The following is a 26793-nucleotide window of genomic DNA, read 5'->3' as shown; positions in this document are numbered from 1 at the left end:
GGAAGAAATTATCCTTCATTTCCACTGATTTTTAGACACACAAAAAAATCCTTACACTATTTTTAATTTATGAGTGATTTTTAATATGCTATTGGGTATCTTAGCACCATGCTCCAGGCATCAGAATAAGAAAGCATGTGGTGCAGATACACCTACATATCTGTACATATGGCTTGGGTCTGGCTGCTTGACAATTCTTTTGGCTCAAAGACACCCCAACTGAGTTATGTTTGAGTTTCTAAGAGACCACAGAAACAATAGCTGATTTAATGACTCTCATAAATTTCAACTGTAGCCCTGAAGTTGCACAGGCAAGTGACTACATTTTATGTGGGACACCTACATTGGAAAGAGAATTAATAAACACTAAATTTATAGGGAAGACATTTAATGTTTGTTATTTCTCCTACCTTTTCTCCCCACCCTTTTGCTAACCAGTTATCTACCATTATAAAAGACTTTAAAAAGTTTTGGACACAAGAAAGATTTCACTTCCCAAAAGAAGTCGAAGATGGTGGTTATATGAAGTATTTGTACTATGCATTATTTTGCAGTAAGGACAAATCCTGGTCATCAGGGAAGAACTAAATGACCTGCTGCAATAGGTCTTTTATATCTCTTAACTTCTGTGAGTTTGTTAAATTACTTACTGTCACTGATGAAGTAAAAGAAGGAGACAGAGCTGGAGTCTGTGTTTTTTCCTCTGCTAGTAATTTAGTTGCCATTGATTTCTCATTTTGAACGTAATTCACTAAGTCTGCAGCCATTGTTGATCCACTTGGTGCTCGGTAGACAAACTTCCATTTTAATTCAGCTGTGATGGTACCAGTGGCACATCTTTCAGAATCTGTTAGTTCAAAAGTACCTGAAAGCAAAATGCAAATCTTGTCTAAATTATCTTATTCTATACATACACAAGAAAATACAATGCAAAACTGAATGGGATTCAGGAATTAAGTAACTTAATAGTCTTCATTTCAGAAGCTAAATAGTGTCAAAATATTGTGTTTTATAGATCCAAGTATATCCAATATAACACTGTGGACATTCAAAAATACAGGATTTAGAAGGGACTGGATTACTGTGTTCATTCAAGATGTCCTGTAGGTTTCTCAGATAACCCAATACCAGATAACTAACTCTTATTGACATCTTTCAAAAGATCCAACTAAAACATTTCCATGTTTTACTAATACTAACTTTTGTTAAAGAAAATGTAAGGGTTTTAAAAAATCTGCGAGTTGCTAAATCTTTAACAAAGAAACACCCTAAATTCACTTGCACATTTTCTCCTATTATCCATTTATATGGGATAATTATAGAATTATATTTTAAAATTTTCATGAATCTCTTATAGTTGACAATGAAATAATCACTAAGCAGCTTTTATATTATAAACACCACAGTAAATTTGTAACTGACATCAACCTGTGGGGAGCAGTTGATGCATTGAAGGCAGGCCCGCTATTCACACAGTAGAAAAATGGGCTGATGGAAACCTCCCTCATGAAGATCAACAAAAGCAAATGCAAAGTCCTGCATTGGCCCAGGAATAGCCCCAAGCAGCAGTACAGGCTGGGGGCTGACTGGCCACAAGCAGCCTTCCAGAAAAGAGCTGGTCCTGTTCGACAAAAATAATATAAGAGAGCCAATCTGGCAGCAAAGAATGCCAACTGCACCCTGGCCTGTATTAGCAAGAATGCAGTCAAGCAGGTCCAGGGAAGTTTCACACTTTCTCTATTTGACACCTATGAGATGGCATCTGGAATACAGTGTTCAATTTTGGCCTCTCCAGCACAAGTAAGACATTGACATTCTGGAGCAGGTCCAGTGGAGGGCTACAAAGAGCTTTAGGGCATTGGAGCACAAGATATAGAAGAGGCTGAAAGAAGTGATTTGTTCAACCTTCAGAAGCAGAGGCTCAGACAGGATCTTATTGCCACCTAATAGGTGTGTGTGGAAAAGACAGAACCAGAGGTGCACAGCAGAAGGTGGACAGCCAATAGACACAAGTTGGAACATGGGAAATCCAAGCTCTGTAAGGAAAAGTTTTTATTATGAGGGTGATCAAACATTGGAACAGGTTGACCAGACAGGTACTAGATGATCTCTGTCCTTTGAGATATTCAAAATTTAACTTGGCAAAGTCCTGAGCAACTTGCTCTAACTGGGTCAGGAGGTTGGACTACATCATATCAGGACTTCCAGCTGACAATGACTCTAAGAGTCCAAGTGTAGCTCTTGATCTGTTTTGTTGTTTTTTTTCTGCTGAAGAGGCTGATTTCTCATATCAATTTATTATTCTAATTTATTATTATTATTATTTAAGTGTACATTAGCCAAAACTAGAAAAAGAAACTAATGAGAAAAAAAAAAATGAAGCCATGCAGAGAAAGAAACCATGTTTTAAATTAACATATCAGTCCTGAAAAAAAAGAAAAAGAAGCAACACCAGAAGAAAAGGGGGTAGGAAAAAGTATGCATATGCCAGGAAACATTTTTTTTTATCATTAGAACATAGAAAAGGACAAGTAAAAGAAGATATCAAATATTTTCATGTTACTTTTGAACCAGAGAAAAACACCTGATTTTTTTTTTTTCAAGAGTTATTTCAAGACACCTACATGTTTTGTTTCACAGATATCTTGTCAGTTATGAAAGCAGCACATTTTGAGTCAGGTTTCAGCCAGCCTTTCCCACCTGATGTTAAGACTAACAAGGCCTTTCTACCTAATAATGAAAGATACTCATAATATAGTAGTGCGAGAAATATAACTGGTAAACCTGGTAGGCTTCTCAAGGCAAAAAATAGTGGTAAAAGACAAATGCAAACAGATTGCTAAAATGCTACAAAAAAGAAAGCATCAGTAATTAATTAGCAATTAAATTTAGTCAGTGCTAGAGTGACACATCATTCAAATTATAATTATTTATCACATCATAATTATTCCATACCTGGGCCAGTATAGAGAACAAAAAAGGATTTAAAAGCCTTTTCATTCTTTTTAGGACCATGATAAACGAATGTTGGAACACCAGGTTCCTTCGATTTAATTTTTTTTTTTTTTTTACTTGTGGATTTTAAAGAAAATATTTACTGCTTTCTCTTAAATCTCAGAAAAATGTCATGAGCAGAAAACAATCCTACTATTGCAATCCACCCTGTGAGGTACAGGCATCCTGTTCAGATTCACTGCAGTTGATAGATAATCATAAAACCAAACACCACTTTAAAATTTGAGTTAAAATGCAACAGTGCTGGAACATTCAGTTAGTACTGTCTTAGTAAACAAAAGAGATATTTGAAACTTTTCTCTCTCCCTTGGTCTTTTCTTTCTCTAATGTCTGAAGTTTAACGTTTATATTAAAAAACCATTCATCAGTTTCAAAACTCTGACACAGACTTTTCACTAGCTATGACTTAATTAACACTGAGATACAGAATTTCTTTCCAGGATTTCACTGAAGTTTAAAATTGTGTCAGAAAAGAACAGTAGATGAATGATAAGGGGGTTTAGAATCATAGAATCATTTAGGTTGGGAAAGATCTTCAAGATTGTTGAGTCCAACCGTAAACCTAACACTGCCAAGTCCACCACTAAACCATGTCCTGAAGTACCACATCTACATGTCTTTTAAATACCGCCAGGAATGGTGACTCCACCATTTCCCTAGGCAGCCTGTTCCAATGCTTGATAACCCTTTCAGTGAAGAAATTTTTCTTAATATCCAATCTAAACCTCCCCTGGAGCAACTTGAGGCCATTTCCTCTTGTCGTATGACGTTTCCAGTGGGCAGCTTTCCAGCCACTCTTCCCCAAGCCTGTAGGATTGCATGGGGTTGTTGTGAGCCAAGTGCAGGACCAGCACTTAGCCTTGTTGAATCTCATACAGTTGGCTTCAGCCCATCAATCCAGCCTGTCCAGATACCTCTGAAGAACCTTTCTTTAGTTTGGTTCTTAAAGAGATTTAAAGAGATACAAAATAGGAACTAAAGATTTTGTTAAGTTTAAAGAAGTCTAATTCTTACCTGAGATAGATCTGTCATGTGCTAAAGAAATAAGAGGCACACTGGCTTTCCCTACATAAGCACCTTCTTCCATTTCACCATCATCAAATACATAAAAGGTTAAGGATTGTGATTTTAGGTATCGGTCTAAATCTGCGTTCATTGGCACTTGGAAACACATATGGTCATCTATTTGTGGGTTGTTGCTGCTAGGAATGATGGGAGTATCATGGTCTGCAAAATCAAAGAACTTGTAGACAACGTAAGGATTTGGCTGGAGATGTTTTTTTCGGGATTGTAGATTGTTACAACATTTTATTGTAATGTGGAGTTCATTTAAATTGCCATCTGTTGAAGTGCTGACTTGGGCAGTTCTGAGTATCTGCTGCTTTAAATGAAAAAGAAGTTAAATTAAAAACATTAGAATTCTTATGCTGGTGAACTCTAAGAACTGTATAAATAGAACAAATAACTGATTTCAATGACACTCCAACTACTGTTTAATTTTATATGTCAAAATATTACTGGTTCTATAAATTCAATGACATCTCTCTTGGGTTGTTGGTATAAGGAAATAAGAGGTTAATCCATTCAGGTCTGTTATTGCTTGCTTTATTCTTCTAAAGTTTTATGATCTCCTTGTCATTTGATTATCTACAAAGCAGTGGAGATCACAGTTTTAAGAATGATTCATATCTAGTGCCACTTTAAACTTAAGGATTCTGATTGCGGCAACTATCCTGTATCAAGAAATGTTTATAACTGTAGTCCCTTTTATATATGTACTTTTTGATAATTAAAACTGCACTGCAGATCCCTCTGGTTTTTGTTTCCTCCAAAACCTTTACCTACATAAATAATTTACAAAAATTAGAAATGAGCATCTGAAGAGTAATAATAAATGTTTGAAGTAAATTAAAAAATTCAATGACATCACAAATTTTTTGAATTACCTATCAGCATGGCTTGTACATACTGTAGAACCCATAGTTAGCAAACTGGGAAATTAATTTTAATAAAAATTAAAGAACAAAGAAAACAAATAATATGACTATCTTTTAAGTGAGTAATCCCCATCAATATTGATCTCAAAAGGCTCTCCTTTTTTACTGTAATAAGTCACAGCTATTTTCATTAATTGTACATAATTATCTGGCTTGTCTTCTGGTATATAGGTAAACATGTATCAATTTGATTTTGTGTGATAAAATGTTAAATATTTTGATTAAATAATCCACACTGAAATAGTTCATGAGAAAACCAAACATGACAGTTTAAGTCCTTAATATGCAACCTTAAGACTACTATTTCTGGCTACATATAAAACTGGAAAAAAAGAATTATAGCAGTTTATGCACAGTTCATGTTTCCATGATTTCTGCCACTATACAGGACAGAAAATTTTATATGTATGTTTAACTAGTGAAAGCTTAAATTTTGGAATGCACAACTGAAGCTACTTTTGCAGCAGCAGACTGACAGAACCCTTAACATAATGTAACCATCTGCTATAGCTATATGACTTTTAGTTTCTGCTGTGAAACATTTCTCAAAACTGCGGTGTTTCAAACACCTCTGTAGAAGCTGTTCTTCATTTCTGCCATTTTTCCTATTTTATTTTCTCCTGTATGATCAGTATATTTCAGTTGCCATGTTTGAATTTGCAATTTTACAATAATTACAACAAAATGCTCTGTTCCACATGCCTTACCTTTCAACTGTGTTTGGATTGGTAACACAGCTAGAAATAACATAATCAAAAATAGAGAAAACTAAATAACAGATTTGGGCATTTAACAATGGCCAGATTTTGTGAGTTAGTTAAAAATACCTTTGATTCTTTTAAAAATCACATTTAAAGTGAATGTTATCAAACACAAAGTTATTCTGAAAATGCCTACACTGACCTTTAATAGAATTCATACACTTAACATACTTCTCAGATTACATCACGGAATCCATTGAGATTCTAGTATAAAATAAATTTACATTATGGAATAATATAAAACATTAAAGTTACTCCAGACTTACAGTAATTTAAACAGCTATAGATAAAACAATTGCCTGTTGGAAACTCTGAAGTATTTTAATTTATACATTTCAACCTGTTTTTTTTTATTTCTTAAACAATTGTTAAAGATGCCTGAAAGTCCCTTCTTTTCCTGCTTGTGACCCTTATTTAAATGCGATTATACAGTGCATTATAGTATCAAAATTCTCTTTGTTATCCAGACAAAAAAACCCCAAACAACACAACCCCCCCCCTCGATCTCATAATACTCAAACTTTAAGAACTTTGATACCTTTCTGAACAACCACTTCACCTATTATACTGATCTGACACCCAGCTCGTTTAACATAGGTGAATACTGTACTAGAACAAAATGTTACCTAAATCTGGCACTTACAGGTTAAGAAAATAAAATATAATAATTTCAAAGATTCTAGTGCCAATTCAGTAAAAATAAATAACTGAAGTTGAAGACTTTGTCCCTTCAGCAAAGCTGTAATTCAACTGGTTCTTTACCTCTTTCTATGAAAAACACGTCATTCAACTGCTAAAGATGTTTTCCAGTTCAAGAACTTTTAACTGTGTTAACCTTGAACATATCAAGACTTGAAGTAAACTATTTCAACTGAAAAAGTAATTTTGAACAGTTTATTATATCAAAACTATGAAGTACAAACCCAAACATACCTGGGATGGTTGTTCACATTCCCTAAAATTGGATGTTATATACCCCAGGGCCTTTGACCTCTCTTTGTAGAGACTAATAGCTTGATCCATAGGAACTCGTAAGCTGATCCAGTATTCTACGATACCATAATTTTGAATGCTTCCTTTGATTCCTAAGGAATAAATACATATGGGATTGCATTAATTTTCTTTTCAGCATTAAAGTACTTCAGTCAAAAGCTAGGAAATGCCACAAATTAAAGATTAGTTATCTTGTGATTATGCATTATGACAGTGTTTGTGACATGAGATGTGCAATTCATGTTAGAAACAGAAATAACAACTCCTCTGGCTCTACGGGTATGAGCCAAAACATGACCATTTTTTCATAGGGTAATCTGCAATATTTACTGTCCAAGCTATAGAGTCAAGTCAAGTTCATTATTTTAATCTCTTTAAGGTAAATAAAACTTAGGACAGTTTTATATGTCAACAGTTGGAAATGTCTCAAAGTGGTATCCAGTTTAAATTACTGGCAAAAATACCACTTTATAATGGCTTATTAAACCAGATTTTTGACAGAAGTGAGCAGTTAGAGGTCTCCGAATATACTGATCTGATACATCTAAAAGAAAAAAGTAAGCAGCACAGAATATTAAGTACTTTTTAAAACAGGCTTGTCTGGGTTATCTTAAAATTATTTTAAATCAATGAATTAAATTAAAAGGAAAATAATGCACACAACCTAATCCAACTCCCCCCTAGATTATGCTACTGTATGAGATATTATTAACCATAATCACCATAATTTGCACCTTTTCGATGCCTTACGACTATCATATGAAGACCTCTGATTTACCAGTTTAAATTACAACCACCATTACCATTTCTTCCTTTATTTATAAGGAATGAGGCAACGTATTTGTGACATTTGGGCCAGATATAAAGCACTGATGTTTGATAGTCTTATAATGCAGAAATGTTTTTATTTTTAATGTATATTCTGCCAAACAGGGAAATTGCACATGCAAAAGTAAAATACTTTAATTTCATTTAAATATATTACAAGACTTCACTGAAGTTGAAGTAGGGCCCCCTTGTATCAATAACAGTCTCAGAAAATGAATGAAACCTGCATTAAACAACTAAAACACAACAATATATAAAATAATAAACCAAAACGAAAAATTCAGTCTTATTTTAAAATGTCTTCTCTACCGTATTCATAGAGAAATTCTAACACATGAATAGTACTACAATGCAATCAAGTACACTGTTCTACTAACTACTGTTCTTCATGGTTTTTTTGTATAATTCTGTTGAGTAAGGTGATACCATCTTTTATTAAAATTCCTTACATATGTAGTAGTAACACTTTGCAAGTAACCTTTATAGAAGACAAAGAATCACTTGCTATTTTTAGACAAGATTGTTACATACTTCTAACGTCACGTACTTCAGGATCTCTATATTAACACCATCTTTGTGCTCAGCCATTATGGGCAAAATTGCACCTGTGAAACCTTTCCCACAACTGTTGGTTGAATCACCAGAACATGCTGCACATCCAACATGAAATATGTTGTGTAAACCTTTTTTTTTTCCCTTTTGAAATAGTAATACATGAATTCATTGTTGGCCAAATACACATTACTTAGTTGTCACTTACAACACTGCATCAAACAGAATACATTTTGATATGTTAATTACCAACTAAATCCGCTGTGCTGTAGACCTTCCCATTGTTTTCCAAGATTTCATGGAACTTCAGTTGACATGCAGCAATTGTTTCATAATCTGTGCCATGTGCATGATGAACCTCAAGTGTGATACTGTTTTGCTGTATATAGTGCAAGAAGCAGTCGTCAGCCTGCACAAGATACTGAGAAGTGAAGTCATATGATGGGGTATGCCCATAAACTACTGGGGTTGTCTGAAGTTCAAAGTCATAGAATGCGTAAGTACAAAACGTTGCAGGTTCATGGTCACCAAAAGCATGCATAGCTCCAGAAGAGAAGATCACTTTGCTGATATGGATTTCAAAAAGGTTCTCTCCTCTTTCTAAATGTAAAGTTTCATCAAATTCATCCACTGGATCACCTGGCAACATTTCTGGTCTGGATTTATGTGGTTTTGTACCATAGACAATGTCTTTCAGTTGGGCTGCAACAAATAAAATAGAGCTACAATATGACCATCGTGTTTAAAAACCAAATATAATTAAAGACTGAGTAGAAAGGAAAAAACATAATTCAATTATATTAACAATGTTACTTTTTTAAAGGCATTACCAAAAAAGAAATCACACATTTAAAATCATACATCTACTGCTCATTTAGCACACTGACAACAATCGCGAATCCCTACACAATGGAGCTGCTTCAATATACATATAGACACAGGCCCCTAAAAATTAATAACAGATTACAAGGGAGTTTAACAAGCAAAAATACATATTGTTGTAGGGTTGAACTAAATTTGCCAGAGAAGGAAAGAATACATCTGACTTTTAAGCTCTGTAATATCTTGAGTAGACAGAACTATCAGCAAACACCTTCATGTGTTGCCTGGCCTCACAGGTGATAAATGGTGAGCAAATCAAAATACATGCTTACAGAATTAGGACATAAATTATCATGCAGTCCTTTAGTACAGGGGATGCAACTCCGAGACAAAGCATGAAAATTGTTATGACACTGGGGTTTGTAAGGTATCCTATTTCAGGCTTCCTATGCACCTTTTACACACTGAAGCCATTAAACCAGCATTTTAAATTCATCAGATTGAAATACTCCATAGGTATATTATACCATGTCTTTGGGATTTTTAGCAACACCAAAATGATTATGTAATGATAGGACAACAAAATAAAAGATTCACCATAAATGCAGGATTTATTTTAAAAAAAATAAAATTAAGTTTGGTAGTTTCTTATTCAGCAATAGCTGCAGCATTAACTGCTTTGTTGAATTTTGGTTGAGAACTTTACCATTTAAGTCAATGAAACAGAACACAGGTAATTTTCTATGAAAGAACTAACCTTTCTACTATTTTTAGGAGTGGAAAAGTGTTTCTACTGAAGAACAAATTTACAAAAATAATTTACAAGAGATAAAAGGTAAAAAAAAAATTAGAGAAGAATATACTTAAAGATACCTTCTAGTTTTCTGATGCGTGCAGCTCTAATATCAAGAAGATGGACATACTGTTCCAGTTTTAACTCATAGTCTTTCTGTAGACTTTCCATCTTTTGTGTCACTGCTTCTACTTCAGTCTGAAAAAAATTTGCACAGAAAAAGGACTTTTGAGGCTTGTCTGAACTGGTGTTGCACATGTTTTGGCTACAAATTAAAATACAGTTAGATTTGAAGAAAGAACATTTAGAGTACACAAAAATAGAAGCAATCTTAAATTCAGCAATACAGCAATCAGTTCGAATTTCAGCAAAATCTAAAAACATTATTAAAAAAAACAGACTACCTATTCTTTCAGGACAATGTTCCTAATAGCTTCTTTAATGATTTTGTTATTTTAAACTGAGATTAATTAAATGAAAAGTCAAAATATGATCGCCAATAATCCAGCACAAGAGAGCAAAAGCAGAGTCTTGTGGAAAAGGAAGCTTATTTGCTAAGTACACTTACTATTTTTCCCGTGAGGACCTGATAAGAGCTCCGAGATAATCCCAAGAAGGCATGGTTTGAGGGCTCTGATCAAGGTGAGTTAGAAGACTAAAGTTATGTTACTTGGATCTCAAGCTTTTTAAACAATACTTTCAACAACAGCAAATCTCTTGTTAGGTTACCTATAAACAGACTGGCTTTGTTGCTCAATTTGCAAATCTTAATTATGACAAGTTCCAGTGCTACAAATGTTAAAATGTTATTATCAGGTTATTACCCACTGTGAGTATAGAGTTTAGTACCTGGTAATTTTTGTTAATTTTGTGCTGCACAATTAACATATTCCTTGTCTTTTCAAGTTCTTGCACTGTTTCTGCATGTGTTAATTGCAGCTCCCGCATGGAGTGTTCTAAATCTTTATGGATATCATCTTCTACTTTTTCCAAAAACATAAGGTCCCCATTCTTCTGCTGCTTTCGAACCTGGAGCAAATTTGAAAAATTACTAGAACAACGTTTTGCAAAATATTTGGATGTATTTGTGCCTGGTTAAATGTAACACTGCGATACAATTTTGGAACAACAATAAGACAGTAAGCATAACTTTGTCAATTTTGAGTTTGTGGTAACACAAAAAATAGGAATGAGGTAGTCCAGTAAGTGTCACAATTGTATTCAGTAATCTTGTGATTACCAGGAACCAATTACAATGTATGAGATATTCAGAAGCAATCACTCCTGTCTAACCAATGAAAATATAAATCCCTTAATATATTTGCCTTTTATATAATTAATAATCCTGCTTTAGTGAATGTACAAAACCTGAATTATTATTCTTAAGTCTACATTGCTTCTGTCATTATTAACAGGGGTTTAATTGTCATCTAGGTTGGGGGGGGAGGAGGCTTGCTTGTTTGTTTGTTTTTCTTCTTTCTTTTTTTCATTATCATTACAGAATTATCATTTGCATTTCAGTAGTGGAAAAAAGATTCTATTTACACTAAACAATTCCTCAAGAAAATAAAACCTAAGTCACTGGAACAGTGGAAACAATGCAAACTTTTTTTTTCTCACTGATTTCTCCCCCCACCCCCACTTCATTTTCAATTTCACTGTACACAATAAAATTACAACTTATGTGCAAGAGAAAAAATTGAAAATTTTCTATGTATTTTCATTTTTCCTGTTTTAATAAACAAAGAGAAGTTGCTAATTGTTGTTTCACATTTTAGAACTTCCATGCTTATAGTATGCTCCCAAAACTTACAGAATTAATAAACAAAAATGGTTTTTTAATAAAAATTATATGAAAAAAATGGTATGATAAGTCATTTAACTGAGAAAAAGTAAGTTTTTTTAAAAAAATTCTTGTGCATCGGGTTTAATTCACTTTTGATGTTATAATGAATTATCTACATAAATCTAGATTTCATCCTGGCAATTTTTTCTTCTTCCCTTCTGCTTCACTGTAACTGAAAAATGACAAAATATGAGCTTGAAGCATTAACTACTAAAAGATGCACAAATAATTCAGCCCTAGAAAATCCCAGGCATTGTGTAGAAGACATGTAACAGTCAATCAAGGGTTAAAAAAAAAGGAAAAAAAAAGGGCAAAATATATAGAATCATAGAATGGTTTGGGCTGGAAGGGACCTTAAAGATCATCTAGTTCCAACTCCCCATATGCTCCTTCTTTGTAAGTTACCTTTATAAGCAAGAGGGCTTCATTCAGTTCTGCCACATCAACACCACTTTCCTGAAACAGAAATACTTAATGAAAAGGTGTTATCAGATGTGAATGAATATTGAAGAAACACATTCAGAATTACAAGATGCATTCTCACTAGACATGACATTTTGCTTGATATAATGAATAAACACTATTTCTGTATTCTTTTACTTTCAAGAAGTATTTGCACCATGCATAAAACAGAATGGGGTTTTTTTTTTTGCTCCTTTTCTAAACAGAAATAGAGTTTACCTTGGTCAAAAACTTCACGTGATTTTTCAGTTCATCTAGTTGTTGCTTATGTTCCAGGTAGCATAACTGCAGGTCTTTGTTCTCTTGCATGAGCTTTTCCTTTTGGTCTTAAGATAGAAAAAGAACAAAATATTCTACTTAATTCAACATAATTATAAAAAATTATAAACTTGCTTTTTTATATTAACTTATGCATGAACATTTAATTTTAAAATGTAGAAAGTAATTTATTTTGTATAGGGAAATCTTTGGTATTAACAAACAGAAAAAGAGGGATAGAAAACTACTCCTCTTTGACCTGATATAGATGTATGGATTAAAAAAAGCAAAACATTCTTACTTTCATTAAAAGGAAACCTACAGTGTCAAAAATCTACACTTTGTGTGTTTCTAAATAGAAGGATATGCCCAACTAAGTACAGCTTTCTGTTTTGGGGAGAGGGAGGGAAGAGGGGAATAGAGAGGATATAAAACTCTGTCAGTCTGAATGACTCAACACTGTTAAACTTATCAGTAAGAGGTTACACAGATTTTACACAAATACCTACTAATGCATAGCTACAGCCACAATGATTTCTCAAGCAGATGTGAGACAAAACTTAAGGATTAGGCAAAATAATTCAGTTTTAACAACATACCTTCTGTCACACGGAAAAGTTTTAAGAGCAAGCTTTTCTCAAAATCATTGAGGTTTCTAAGGACCAAAAGTAGTCTCTCACTCTCCTCCCCTGACCAAACTCCTTATTCTCTTGATAATAATATTTTTTCTTCTTCCATTTTTTTCCTGTTTTTTGAAAGTCCCAAAGTTATATTCTCATGCCATGTACTTAAATATTATGAATTTGTATTTTATGTCAGAACGATATAAATGTTAACTGTCAACCTGACATGCAAGTAATGGCCTTTGTAATTCCCATCTACACTCGTGGGATTTGATTGGTAAAACATTACATACTTTGCTGAGAATATATTCTACTGCTTTCAACAAAACAGTCCGCAATATCTTTTTAATGCTGGCATCTTTTCTATTGACCCTCAGGGCATGATGCACATCTTAGCTATTTTTACAGCATAGCTTTTCAGTTTAGAGGCTTGAACTCAACAGAAAACAGGTGGCTGAGATGCTAGTCTCAAGGGTTTTGAAATGTTTCAAAAATTGACATCAGGTTAGTTATAAATTTGCAGAGTTTATATATTAAATGACATCTTCACTGAAAATGAATCATCTGTAATGCCATTGCTCCCATACACAATAGCCTCATACACGTGTTGGGACTGCACAGGAGTCACTTTCAATTCAAACCCATAATCACCAATAAAGTTTTAATTCTCTGAAGTTATGAGGAAAACATAATGCATTTGTGCAATTGATAAGAAAATATAATTGAAATACAAAGGCCTAAAAATTAGAAAGGAAATAAGCGAACAATTAAAATAAGCCTTGTGAATGGGCAGAGAAGGCAGGCCTTCATAAAAGATGGTGAAACACTCATCAGCAATTGAGTCTTCTGGACTCTCCCAAATAACACCCAAAAGGCCTATATCTGTTGTGAGGTCTCCTACAGAGAAAAAGGGCCCCTCATGCTGATGTTATTTCTTTTCCGTACAGTATAAACTGAGATCTGAACTGGCACGTTTTCCAGGGATAAGGAGACAAAATATCCCTCCTCAAGTAGTTCTCACTATCATGAATTTTCTGGTAAGAGCAGCAGGCTCAGTCCACTCCTTCTCTAAGATGAACTCAGTGAAGTTTTTGTACACATTTTTAATATTCATTCACACTTGCTGCTTAAAAAGTTAACTTCAAAACTGTAAATGCTATCTAGAAGGAAAACTAGCTTTTGTTCAAACGGAGGCAATTTCTACAGCTTGTTGAACTAAAATGGGCCAATCTGTCAATAGCACAGCTCAGTCTACCTTAGCACTGTCCATGTTGCCTCTCCAGATTCTCAACAGGCTGTTTTTCTATGATCCCAACCAAAGATAAAAATGCAAGACATGCAGGGAAAGAGGCAGAAGGAAAAGGAATACTTCCACAATAGCCTTTATGGAACAGAAGTGACAGGAGGGTCCTGTCATTCAGTTTTCCCATATAACTAAACTGTTTTTCATCAGGAGCCACTCAAACTCTCTATTGGTTGTTTTCACTTATAACACTATCAGCACTGATTGGAGCACACTTAGATCAGGGTTGGTGCTGCATGCTGGCGGCTGCTTAGTTTGCTTCCCCTAATTTAACCCAAAAGCTGCAACTGAAGGGGAAGAAGAGCAGGGAGAGAAGAGGCGATTCTCGCACCATCGGTGACCACATCCCACAAGAACACATCATCACAACAACATGAGGGTTTTCAGTAGCAAGGCTATGACAGTAACAGCACAAGAAAGAGAGAAAAACACCATCCCAAAGGCTTTCGAAAACACTGCCACAGCAGCTTGCGTGAAAGGCTACAGAGCCATAAGTGGAAGCAGACTAACAGTTGCAGATAGCCCTGTGTTGATAAGGGCCTTAGAAGACACCTAAGGGACTGTGCAATAATAGTCTTCTCAGTTGTAATCAAAATACATATTGTGCCAATATAAGCAATCCCATTCAAAATCTGAACTTGCATGGGTGTCTTCCACATTAAATATTTGTATATATTCACAAAAAATGAAAATAATTAGAATCTTAATCAGCAAAAGCCTCCACATTTGTTAACCTCCTACATAAATTCACAGAAAGAGTTCTTATAGACCAACCAGTACCAACCAGGTAGCAGGGGAGGAGAAAAGAAAACCTTCACTGTCTTTCCCTGTAAATAAAAAGTACACGCTTCCAAGACAACTGAGACCCATTTTGCTTACTATCCCATAATCCACCTACCATCATGTACAAGAATATCTATCCTTCCCGTCTTCCTTGACAAACCCTCTATTTGTCTGGGTCCAACTTAGGGCAACAGGACTACCTTCTTTGTTAGCCCATGGAATAAAACCAGAACTGTATTTATGCTGATTTTTCTTGGTAGTTTTATGGACAGAAGAACAATATTTAGGGACTGAAATATAATTTTTACTCATATATTTCACATGTCAGCTTTTACTGACACAGAATAAATATTTGTCCATTAACACAACTGTCAATAAACTGCAGTTAGTAAATAGTGTACTCTGCGTAAAACAGTACTATAACTATGAACAACAAATGCAGCAAGGTATGAGGTTATATAATGAAAAATAAAAATTATTTAGACATAAATATTACCAAGTAAAGACATACACAGTAAGAATTTATGAGATAAGTGACACCAATCCTTACTGTAGTAATTGTTTCTACTTAGATTTCGTATTAGCTTATTTCAGCCTTTTGGGACTTGCATGAAACAACACTGTCAGGAAGATAAAATGAACATGAACCAAACAGCTATTGTAATTTATGGCTGAGAGTCTGTGACACATTGAAAAGACAAGAAACACAAGAATAAATTACTAAAGGAAATGGGGTACAGGGAAAGCTGATAAAGCATCTGCAAATACCATATTCTAATAAAAAAAAAAAGTGCAAATGTAGTCACAATGTGAAGTAAGGTATTCTGTTTTCTGTATAAATGTATTTCTTTTAAGTATTACAAAACACATTATGAAGTTATGGACAGAAAAATACTACTAAAAAATTCAGTTCCAAATTACATGATCACAAACAAGAAATACTGAAGGAGGACATGGAAAAAGGCAAGATGACATTCATCTTCTGTAGCATTAAGAACTTTCAAGACTTCATTTATTTAACATCTTTCTTAGTCTTGGAAAATAAGTTTTGAAAAAAAGATTCATATGCTGTACTAAAGGGCAGATAAGACACTATTTCTACACTAGTTCCAGGCAGTAGGTTAAGACAAACAGTACTTCAGTTCTCCCGCTGAACTTAAAAAAGAGATGTGCAGCAAAGGCAGATACTCTGAAGTATGTGATTGAAGAAACTTATACTGCCTAAGTTTTGTCAAAGACAAGAAGCTGTAATCAAAACCTAGATACATAGGCCTTGAAGGGTATTACACCACCTACTCAAGCTGCAGCAAATTCAATGCAATAGAAATTGAAAGCATAGTAACCTGGTGATCCAGTTTAAGTGTACAACAAGCTATTAAGTGCCAATCTGGGGAAGAAAACTGTATTATTGTAAATGTACAAAGCTGTAAATAGAAATTAGTATGTACTAAAAATATAAAAACATTCTGAATTCACAAAGTTGAAAGACAGTTAACCATCTTCAAGGGCCTATATAGGCTTCATGTAACTTTGTGCAGTAAATGAAATTCAAATAGTGGTTTATAATTTGAGAGTCACTGTCAGATGGTCCTTTCTTCCATAAGAATTTTCAATGGAGAGGAAAGGAGATATACAGAATAAAAAGTAAATATTAACCCAACAGAAGAAGAATGAATGCAGCTGGAGTTATATGATCCTCATTCAGCACATAACCTGTATTGGGTCAATTTTTGTACTTAATAGCTGGTCATAACTTAAGTATATTGTTCAAATGTACACTTAAAAGGCAGCTCTGAAATCACCAACAAACAGAAACTACATTTTTCTGGGCAATATACCTAACTCCAAACCAGGATAATCTTACATGATGAGAAAATGATAGTTATTTTAGAAATATACCTCTTTCTACTTTGATCTTGTCAAGGATTTCATTTTTGTCTGCTAAATCAGATTCGATAGCAGTCTCTAGTTTAGCAATTTGCAGTTTCAGTTGCTGTTCCTTTAATTTCCATTGCTGTTCATGGGTCATACTGAAGACACTGCAATAAAACATGTGGCATGTGAAAAACTTCTAGAAATCAGCTTCAACAGAAAATAATAAAGAAAAAAGCTTTTAGTGGCACAGAGACCACTGTCATCATGTCTTAGGAATTAAGTAAACATATGCTGGTCTGCTGCTGTTGAAACCAAGGCGCCTTTCTCAGGCTGTGGTTAAAAAACATGAAAGAGTTTGTGGGATGAGCAAAGGAACTGGCCTTAATTTAGAGCTCCAAAGTCAGAAAAATTGGCAGCATGCAATATTTGTGGGACTAGAAAAGGAATTCAGATGCATATCCCAGAGTAATCCACAACTCCAAACCTCAGCAACTGACAACTGACAAAACCATTCTTTCCGCATACAAAACCTCTTAATGTAGAGAACTGGGATCACCCACCTGATTTCTTTTAAATCTGTGAAACATGCAGAGCCTAAAGTCAGTTGCCCGTTCAAAGAAATGTTGACCACAAAGTGACAACAGTTTTCTCATACTGTAAAACAACAATTCTGATACTGATTAAGAAGCACATATAAAGTAATGTTTCTCCTACTTTAAGAAATAAAAAACAGAGCTGGGCAAAGAAATTAGAATAACTACTTTTGCCTGTAACACATTATTTACTTGTAAACTACCAATCTATGTGCAACAAGGATTGCATGGACACAGAATCAGAACTGCTGAAACCACAACAGAATGTGTAACTCAGATTGAAACAAAATTAAGTACATTATATAATTCACAGTATAATTCCCATTAGGTAAAAAGACAAAGCAATGCAATGTGCTTTCATATAATTTAGACAGTGAGTACTATGGTCTTCACGTTATTATTATTCAATACTTGCATTCTTATTAACTGGAAAAACGTCCTTCATCTTAAACTAATCATAAATCAGTTTATTCAATTTTGTATTCTGTGAGAAATCAGAAATTGTAGGGTTTTTTTAAACAAAAGAGTCAGTTCCTCAACTGTTCACTTTGGTGAAGCTCACCAGCTAAAAAAAGGGTTTTTTTATAGATAAATGTATATAAAAAAAAAAATCTTCTGATATCTATCTATTTATCTATCTATCTCTCCCAGAGATCGATGTGACAAAAGCCTCAACCCAACAAACATAGAGGAGAAGAAAGAAATATCGCAGAAGGGACAGCCCACATAGCTTTGCAGGTTTTTCAGTCATGCTGACTGAAAGAAAACTGCCTGTTTTGATGGCTATGACTACATAAAGTGGTTCTGAGGACATATAAGTGCATTTGTATCTAATATATTTGAAGAATGACCTTAAGATTAAAGAAAAAAATATTATAGCATGAATTGTAGACTCTAAAGTATATGGATTCTTATATTTACATATAAATAAACATATATTTATATATAAACAAGAGTTTATATTCCTGATTTGTGATCTTCATAAAACCAGTTCTCTCTCTCTGTATTTTGTCTTTTTCTCATACTATATCTATCTCACCTATTTATACAGTTCTCTAGGCATATACCATCCTACAGTGTGATAGAGTCTTTTAGAAGCATTGCTTAAGTTCATGCATGCTGTAAGTCCTACAGTAATATATACTTCACTCTGCTATAATTTTGAAGATAATATACAGCAAATATAATGCACTGAACCCACAGTCATTTCCATAATACTGCATAGGTACAGAAGAGACACAGTATGTTCTATAATTCCTTAGACTTACCACTCTTCAAAGTTTTATTGGATCCCATAGGGAAAGAATAAATCTTAGCAAGAGAAGATATCAAATACCCTTAGCTTTCACACTTCTGAAAATGTTTTCAAGTTTTAATGACCATGATACCTAGTTATATGTGCATTTGTTACCTTTAGGTATAATTACTTCACATAAAGATGTAGCTACACATTATTTCAGTTTTTCAAAAGACTATGCTGGCAGAAAAATCATTAACAGTTACTATGATAGTAATTCAGAATTTAGATGTTTAAGTGAAGAACATTTCAGAAGACAGGTTTTATCCAAGTTTATATAATGCTAATGTTTAGGTCAGTTTGGATTGAGCCCACTTCTGTTGCTTTCTTCCTTTGAATTTTAAGATTATTTTTACTTGAATTCATGTGGAATTTCTTTCACATTTACTGTATTTCACTAGAGTTGGAGCCATCTGGGTAGCTATAAATGGTCAACCACATCTGGCACTGTTTCCTTTGGAGGGAGTTTAAGCATTGCTAGATTTGCATTACAAGGTCATATGAAAACAATTCCTCCAAACGTTTTATCCAAACGAATTGTTTTCTTGGATGCTGACTAAATAATAAGAGTCAACTGACAAATTCATGCTTGTTCTTTGCAAACTTTTCAGATCCAGTTCTGCAGTCTTGGCTTTGGCAAAATATCATCACCTTCAAATGAATTTCCAAAAAAATAACATTAGCAAAGAATGGGTTTATGCCTCTTTTCCTATCTGGCACCTGTGGACACTGGCCTATTCACTGCTAGCAACAGGTAAGCTGTACTGAAGTTGCATTGTTCAAATGGGCAACAGAAAAAGCTGGTCATAAAACACTAGTTATAATTAAATGATCCATTTCTCTTTCTAATTTCTTGTTACCTATATAGTAACATAGAATTATGAAACATGAATCAAAGTTTAAATGGGAGTATATGAACAGACACATCATTTTAGGTAAAAGAAAAGCCATATTGTATATTACTGTGTTATGAGAGAACCATATTTAGATTTATCTAGTTAAACATCTTTTTAAGTTATGCCACTATGATTTAAATAGAACAGAAAATTTCAAGCCAAGATTATAAGCTGATTTGTTAGTAAGAGTTATTTCTCTGCATAATGATAGAGGAGAAAACAAATCATAATCAGAAATATTTATAACATTGTCAGACTTTGGAGGAATCTACAACAATGAACTTAAGTGAGACAACTGACCAACTGTCCCTACACAAAAGTCTAAATATTGTGATTATACAACTGTTACATCTCATGTAAAAAAAAAAATGTTTTAAGCTATTTGCACTCACCATTTTTTACTACTATAAATTTTAATTTCACTATAGAAAGTACAAAAGGTATAATAAATATTGTAAGAATACCATAGACAACATTTGATATCACTCACATTGCATTTAGTCATTGGCACTTTTTTTGACAGACATCACACTGACAAACCAAACAAACTTTAAGAGGAGAAATAATTTTGATTGCAGAAAAGACTTCAAGCATTTTACCTACTTTCAGAGGCAGTTATTAGTTCTAGGACACTTGTCTTATTTTCTAACCCTCTTCAGTGTAAAACACCACATGGTTTCACAATAAAAGGAAAACTCCATCTGAAGGTCATTTTTTCCTTTAATATGCTTGTGGCAATTGACTATAATCACTTCTTTTCTGTACCAGAGAATTTCTGAATCATATCTGGCAATGTATTTTCATTTTCATTTTAAGCACTGCTGATATAATTTATACAACTTACATGAGCCTATACAAAAACTTCAGGCAGAACCAGTACAAGTGAAATGGTAGCCATTACCAAAAAAACCCAACCACTCCTCAAAAATAAACGTTGGAGAAGCTGTCAAATATCAGACTTTACACAGGTCCACTGAGAAGTGCTGGAAGAACTTACAAAAGGTTCAAACACCCCTTTTCCCAAAACAAAACAAAAATAAACCCAAAGGAATATATGTCTACCTAGATGTATTATTCTTTCAACAATAACCCTAAAAAAAGAAATTATTAGAAATTCAAGTAAGAAGTGTTTGCGTCGATGTTCAAAATAAAGTGACTTTACTTATTTTTTTAATTAGATTTTTTAAAAGAAGTAATCTACTATTTCGAGAGTATTAGAACAAGTATGGAAGCTGCTCCATTTCAACAGAACAGATGAAATACAGACAGAACACCATAAAAGTTTCCATATACACTTACTGATATGACAAACTGTAGCATGAATATACTTACACTTGTACACAAACACACAGTATGCATATGCACATTCAAGCACACAGTATAAAAAGACCTATTAAAGAGGACAGGGATCAATTTTTTTATATACAGAAACCATAACTTACCTGTTATACAGTTTATCATAGTTTTCCCTCAAGAGTTCCTTCTCTGTTTCTAGATCATTTATTCTTTCCTGTAACTAAAATGAAGAAGGAAGTTTCAAGCAATGCACGGCACAGAAGGAAATTACAATGAATGTGTAGAGACAATTTGTTAACAATTTGTAGGCATTGTCAGGCTTTCATTTGTTCTTTTTATACAATAGTCTCCTAGAAGCTTCAAAATAACACTTGTTTTCATCACATGGATTTACAGTTGGCCCAGACAGCCTTTTTCATGTATACGAAGTATTTTTTATTGACCTTATAGAAACAAGTCCTTGCTTTCAAAATACTCACTAAAGCAGGATATGGTTTTAAAGGTATGAGATGCTTTAACCCAGAAGATATATCCCATGTGCATTACAATAGTTTAAATGTTTGGAGGAAATATCTATGAGGTAACCTTGGTTCATGTAAAATACACTCAAAACAGGTAAACCAGGTGGTAAAACTAAAGTCACTACAAAATGTAAGAAAAATAACTTTGTAAACTCTTACTACTCAGATGTTGAAGAGAACGAGGAATAAAAGACTTGATTTTTAGCCCTATATCTGGGTGACTGTTGGTGATGACTCGAATCTCTGAGAGCCACTAGACAAAGAAATAGAAGTGACTGATTTGAACGCCTGAGTAAAATGTAATACTACAGTGTACTGTAATTAAACCAGGTTGAAATATTACTAAAAAACTAGCAATATGTGATCAATAAAACAAGTATTATGATTTTTTTTCTGGCTAACAGACCAGTTGTTTAGTGTCAGAATTGACATGAAATCCTATGCTTTAACCTCAAATATTGTCCAAACAGTGGTGCAGTGATTATGTGCATGGGGACCAGGTATGCTTCATGATTCTATGAAATGCAAGCAGCAGCCACAGGTTTTTCTTTTTAATGGGACTGAAGTATATATATTACCAGGTCAGTCTTCCAAATGTGTTTGAAAGGTCTATTCACATCTCCGCAATTAAAAGGTATCCCATTGCTGTGGTGCATTCCTCCCCCCGGGCTGCTCTACAGTCTCAGGAATTCCCATTAGGCCCTGGCCTTTGTGTAATGATTTGGGCAGTTAAGCATCCCTTGACTGTACCAGGAACTCCTGCATGGCTAAGGTGGGGAGTGGCACTGACTGCACCAAGAATTCCTGTTGCCTGGCTGAGGCAGGGAATGAGAGTAGGAATAATTAGTCATCCCCGGACAGCCTTGGAACATCCCTTACCTGGATCATAGCTCAAGTGAAATGGTACCAGTGTTACTGGAGTTCCAGTAATTTGCTGATGAATAAAGCCAATCGTCTTGCGAACCTATAAACAGTGGTCCTAAGTCAGGCCCTTTGAGCTCTCCTGGACTGCAGTGGGCTGTGACCAGCATCTCCCTCTGAGGGGGACGCCTCAGAGCTTGCAAACTCTCCAGTTTGTGAAAATCAGAGGAGCATCACTGAAAGCTGACAACAGGACCTGGTTTGATACCCTTCACTCCTTGAGGCTCAACCCTTCGGCCACTGAGAAAATGCCAAGACATTTGACATGAATATTTCACTGAACTCGAGGGGAATTTTTAACAGGTATACCTTTCTTTGTATATGTATATCTTAGTGTCTGTGAGCACACGTGTGTGAATTGACCCAGGTATCCTATAGCAAGTATAGTATAAATATTGCCCTCTCGAATCTATAACTAAGTCACTGTTGTGATTGTAGTAAATTCTATTGAATCACTTTGTAAATGTTAAAGTGATCAAATTCTGATAAAGCTTCTCAATTCACCTCAAACTGTGAGTGAACCTCACTGCTGCTACACACATAATCCCTTTAGACGTAAACCATTAACCGAGCCTGGGACTAGGAGTGGATCCAGCTGCACCTCAGCTCAATCAGGAGTTTAGAAAGCAAGGGGGGGTCTTCTCTGAACATCATGACTGACCGGGAGGGTCTTCCTTACCTTTTTGTATTCCTTCCATTACACATAAACCATTGCCCAAGTCTGGGACTAGGAGTGGATCCAGCTGCACCTAAGCTGCATCAGGAGTTTAGAAAGCAAGAGGGGGTCTTCTCTGAACCTCGTGACTCAAGGGAGGGTCTCCCCTACCTTTTTACATCTCCAGTCTTTGTGCAAATCATAAAAAGTCAATTCTAACTTGATTTTTCTTTGTATACCTCATCCATGTATTAAGTAATGAGTGAACCTTGCCATCAAACTTTGTGAAGTGACACTTTTATAAATTCCTATTAAATCACTTTTTGCTAATACCTTTGACGGTGATTCTTTAAGAGGTCCAAATTACTCATTCGCAACACCCATCGTTAACTTTTCCCTTAACTATGTGTACTGCCTAAAGGAGATTCTAGCTCTCTTGAACACAATCTCACCTCCTCTGTCCTTTGGTTTGAAATAGTTACTGATTGCAATTCTTTTTCAAGATGGAGGCACTTTAACCGCTCCTCTTTAAGCTGTAGATTCAGTTCATCACCTTTTGCTATTAAAGCATCATGGCTGGTCTTCAAGTTCTTTTGGTTCTATGAAAAGGAAGGAAGGAAAATCCAGGAAAAAAAAAAATCACAATAAAATGTTACAGTGGTCTCTCACAGTACTATTTAATATATATTCTCAGTGTGGTCAACAGGAGACACTCTTGAACTAAGTAATTTTCATAATGCATGGCGAGGAGAAGGTGGCATTCTTGTTGCTCTCACAAACATTAAACCCTCAGTTCAGTCATGATGAAAATGACCAAGAAATACATCTGTTAAGCAATTAAAAGATTTTGCTGTGGTTACAGTGGTTAGACATGTGGACCAAAACCACTGCAGTAGCAAGCAAAAATGAATGTTGACCACAGTTATGTTAATCACAGAGCTTGCCACAGCTCTGTTAACCCTTAACTGTAAATATATAATTGTTTCATAATCCTAATGCACTCAATTCTATTTCCTTACTAGCATTAATTTAACAAGGGACCTATGATTTCTTTTACATTTTAATTTACTTCAATGGATTGTATTAAGGCACATTTAACCAATTTTAATATTAAATGGAGGATGCCGATAGAACCTCTATTTCCAGAATATTAAAGTTATACTGCCTACATTCCACAAGGCTTTAATAAAGCCTCATTCATTAAGAATTTCAATGTAAATCACATTCAAAGTATGACTCAGAACAAAACAGCCCAAAAGCCAATCTCCTGTTTAATAAAATGATTATATGAAAATTTATATCAAATACATGTATGAGTATAGATAACATTTAATGATTGTACACAGAAAAAAGTTAGCTTCATTTTTTCCGTATAATATTCCTACAAAGTAGTTAAATGAAGAAGCTGAATGTGAATCCTGTACAAATTGTTTAGGTTTATATGCTGTCTGAATAACCTAGAAACAAACAAAACACACACAGAAAACCCAATCACCAACCTCATCTTCAGCCTTTCATATCTCCTTTCTCAGTAAGAAAAATATCATGGAGAATAAATAATATTAGTAGTCAGTCTTATTTCAGAAAAATAATCAAGTATATTACTCGTCAACTTTTAAAAATGTCTTTAGTGCTCCTCTTGCTCTGTCCTATATCTGTGAACTGTATTTCAATAACTTCAAAAAATGACACCTTAAAAATAATTCTTTTACAGTCTTTTCATTTCTCTCCAAATTCCTTTCCTTCCTCCTCAAAATCAGAATCCTTACAGTCTCTAACCCTTCCAACTGCCCAAGTGAACTCATCTTTTCTTCCCCATCTCTCAGCTTCAATTTTTTCCTGAAGTTCTTTTCCATTTCAATAACTTGTCACTTCGACCCACGACATATAAAGAAAAAAAACCCAAACCCCACCTTTGCAAAGCTGCCTTTCATAGACAATTTCACATCTCTTTCCTTAATTTCTAAAACAGTTGAAAACAAATTCAACAATCACATTCATACTACTGAAACATCTTATTAAAACCACTAAAAATATCCTCCTGAAAAATTTCCTTTCTTCACCATCACTCTAATCCTTCAGTGACCATTTTGGATTAACTTTTCTCATTAAATTTAAGGGGACCATGACTTCGCCCTCATTATTATTATTTATTTTTCACCAAAATGCATTCTTTACCTGGATATTCTTCTTTATCTGAGTGTTCTGTCAGCGCTTTTTTTCTCTTATGCACAAACTGTTTTCTACTCTGCTCTCCTTAAAGTATCCCAAGACTCGGGTCATGGCAACAATTGTGATGATGATTTTAGTTTAATATTTCTCATCTGGAATTTTGTTTCTTTTAGAAACTTACCTCGATATTGTTGTCAATTAGAAATAACTCATTTAAAGAAAATCGATATATGCCTCCTAGAAATATTGCACAAATGAACATAAACTCTCTCAATTACAGTTGTGAAATTGTTGTACCAATTGTTCAAGAGAATTAATTCTTTATAAAGTATTTTAAATTGTACTTGGACAGGTTAGCATATTTCATATTACAAATCATGAAATCCTGAATGTTCAGTCTGTAATTAAAGCAAATAAATATACCAATGAGATCAAATATATAATCCAAACAGTTTCAGCGTCCTTTGTTCTTCCAAGCGGATTGCACAATTCCTTCATTCAACTGGCTACATTAAAACTCTATCAACAAAACTGTCCTGTAAATGTTTGGTATCAAGCTCAACTACAGTATCATTAGATAGAGCAGGATTATAGGCTCTTATCATTCTGTGGTTTCACATTTTGGGCTGACTCAAGTTTAAAGCTGAACATGGAGGAATTACACAGGTTTCAACTGGTAGAAGCTGAAAGTAAATGATAGTGAAGTCAATAGGCAAAAAAATCATCAAGATAAACATAAACACTGCTCTGCTGATAAGTACATGCCGTCTAAACTAGAAATTTTGGATTTTACAGTTATTCACATTTAGTAGATGCATGTTTCAAACATTCAAATGATGGCAAATGGGAAAACCATTGTATCCATTATCTTGTTAAAAAAAAAGAGACTGAAAACACACTCGTCCTTTTCAAAAACGCAGCTTTCACTGGGAATATTAGAAACAATGTCTTCAAATACCAGTGTGAATCCTAGGCATGTGTTTCTATTCAGCTGCTGCCAAGAAAGAGGCGTAAGTACTTGACGTTTGCTGTAAATTACCAAAAAGTCACATATGATTTAAAATGGAACAGTTTACTTATCGCTTTCTACTTAAGAACACAAAAAGCCATGTGAAACCTGTCTCCCCTGGAATTTACATTCTACATAGCTCACCCTGTGAAAAATTCGATTTGAGCTACTAACAGAAGAGCTGCTTTGGCAAAGAAGATACAGGTATTACACTGAAGGGAGGGGAGGGAAGCAAAGCAAAGCAAAACATAGAAGCAGAAAAACATGGGGCAAAAGGAATGGAACAAAAGTCTAATGGCACAACTGTTATTTAGCATACTAAAATAACAAGAAGCAGGCAGCAGTAGGAGTTTACAAGGCTATCTAGTGCTTTCACCTCATAAGGCTAGGGTACTTTATAGAGCTCTATTGCATGTAGGATTCCTACTCACAGGAACTCTCCCATTTCTAAGTTATAATCATACTACCCCTGTCTGTATGCATATGGAGTTCTCCAAATATATATAGGAAGAAGCAGAAGAA

At 34.4% G+C, this 26793-nt stretch overlaps 1 protein-coding gene across 1 annotated transcript in view; it reads right to left on the bottom strand.

Moving 5' to 3' along the window:
- Positions 1-26793, bottom strand: part of RPGRIP1L (RPGRIP1-like) — an 80495-nt gene that overhangs the window by 32124 nt on the left and 21578 nt on the right. The window contains exons 8-18 of the mRNA XM_010584901.1: positions 23543-23689; positions 21140-21213; positions 16936-17075; positions 12289-12395; positions 12013-12063; positions 10611-10790; positions 9842-9959; positions 8396-8848; positions 6707-6858; positions 4030-4393; positions 651-865 (exon numbers count right to left, since the gene is read on the bottom strand). Of these exons, the coding sequence (XP_010583203.1) occupies positions 651-865; positions 4030-4393; positions 6707-6858; positions 8396-8848; positions 9842-9959; positions 10611-10790; positions 12013-12063; positions 12289-12395; positions 16936-17075; positions 21140-21213; positions 23543-23689 (2001 nt within the window). The remainder of the gene's footprint in view (positions 1-650; positions 866-4029; positions 4394-6706; positions 6859-8395; positions 8849-9841; positions 9960-10610; positions 10791-12012; positions 12064-12288; positions 12396-16935; positions 17076-21139; positions 21214-23542; positions 23690-26793) is intronic.

The sequence above is a fragment of the Haliaeetus leucocephalus genome, unplaced genomic scaffold (genome assembly GCF_000737465.1).
Source record: "Haliaeetus leucocephalus isolate CR32 unplaced genomic scaffold, Haliaeetus_leucocephalus-4.0 Scaffold92, whole genome shotgun sequence".
In the NCBI taxonomy this organism is placed as follows: domain Eukaryota; kingdom Metazoa; phylum Chordata; class Aves; order Accipitriformes; family Accipitridae; genus Haliaeetus; species Haliaeetus leucocephalus.
Note: the sequence above shows the minus strand (reverse complement) of the source record. Positions and strands in the feature narration are given on the sequence as shown.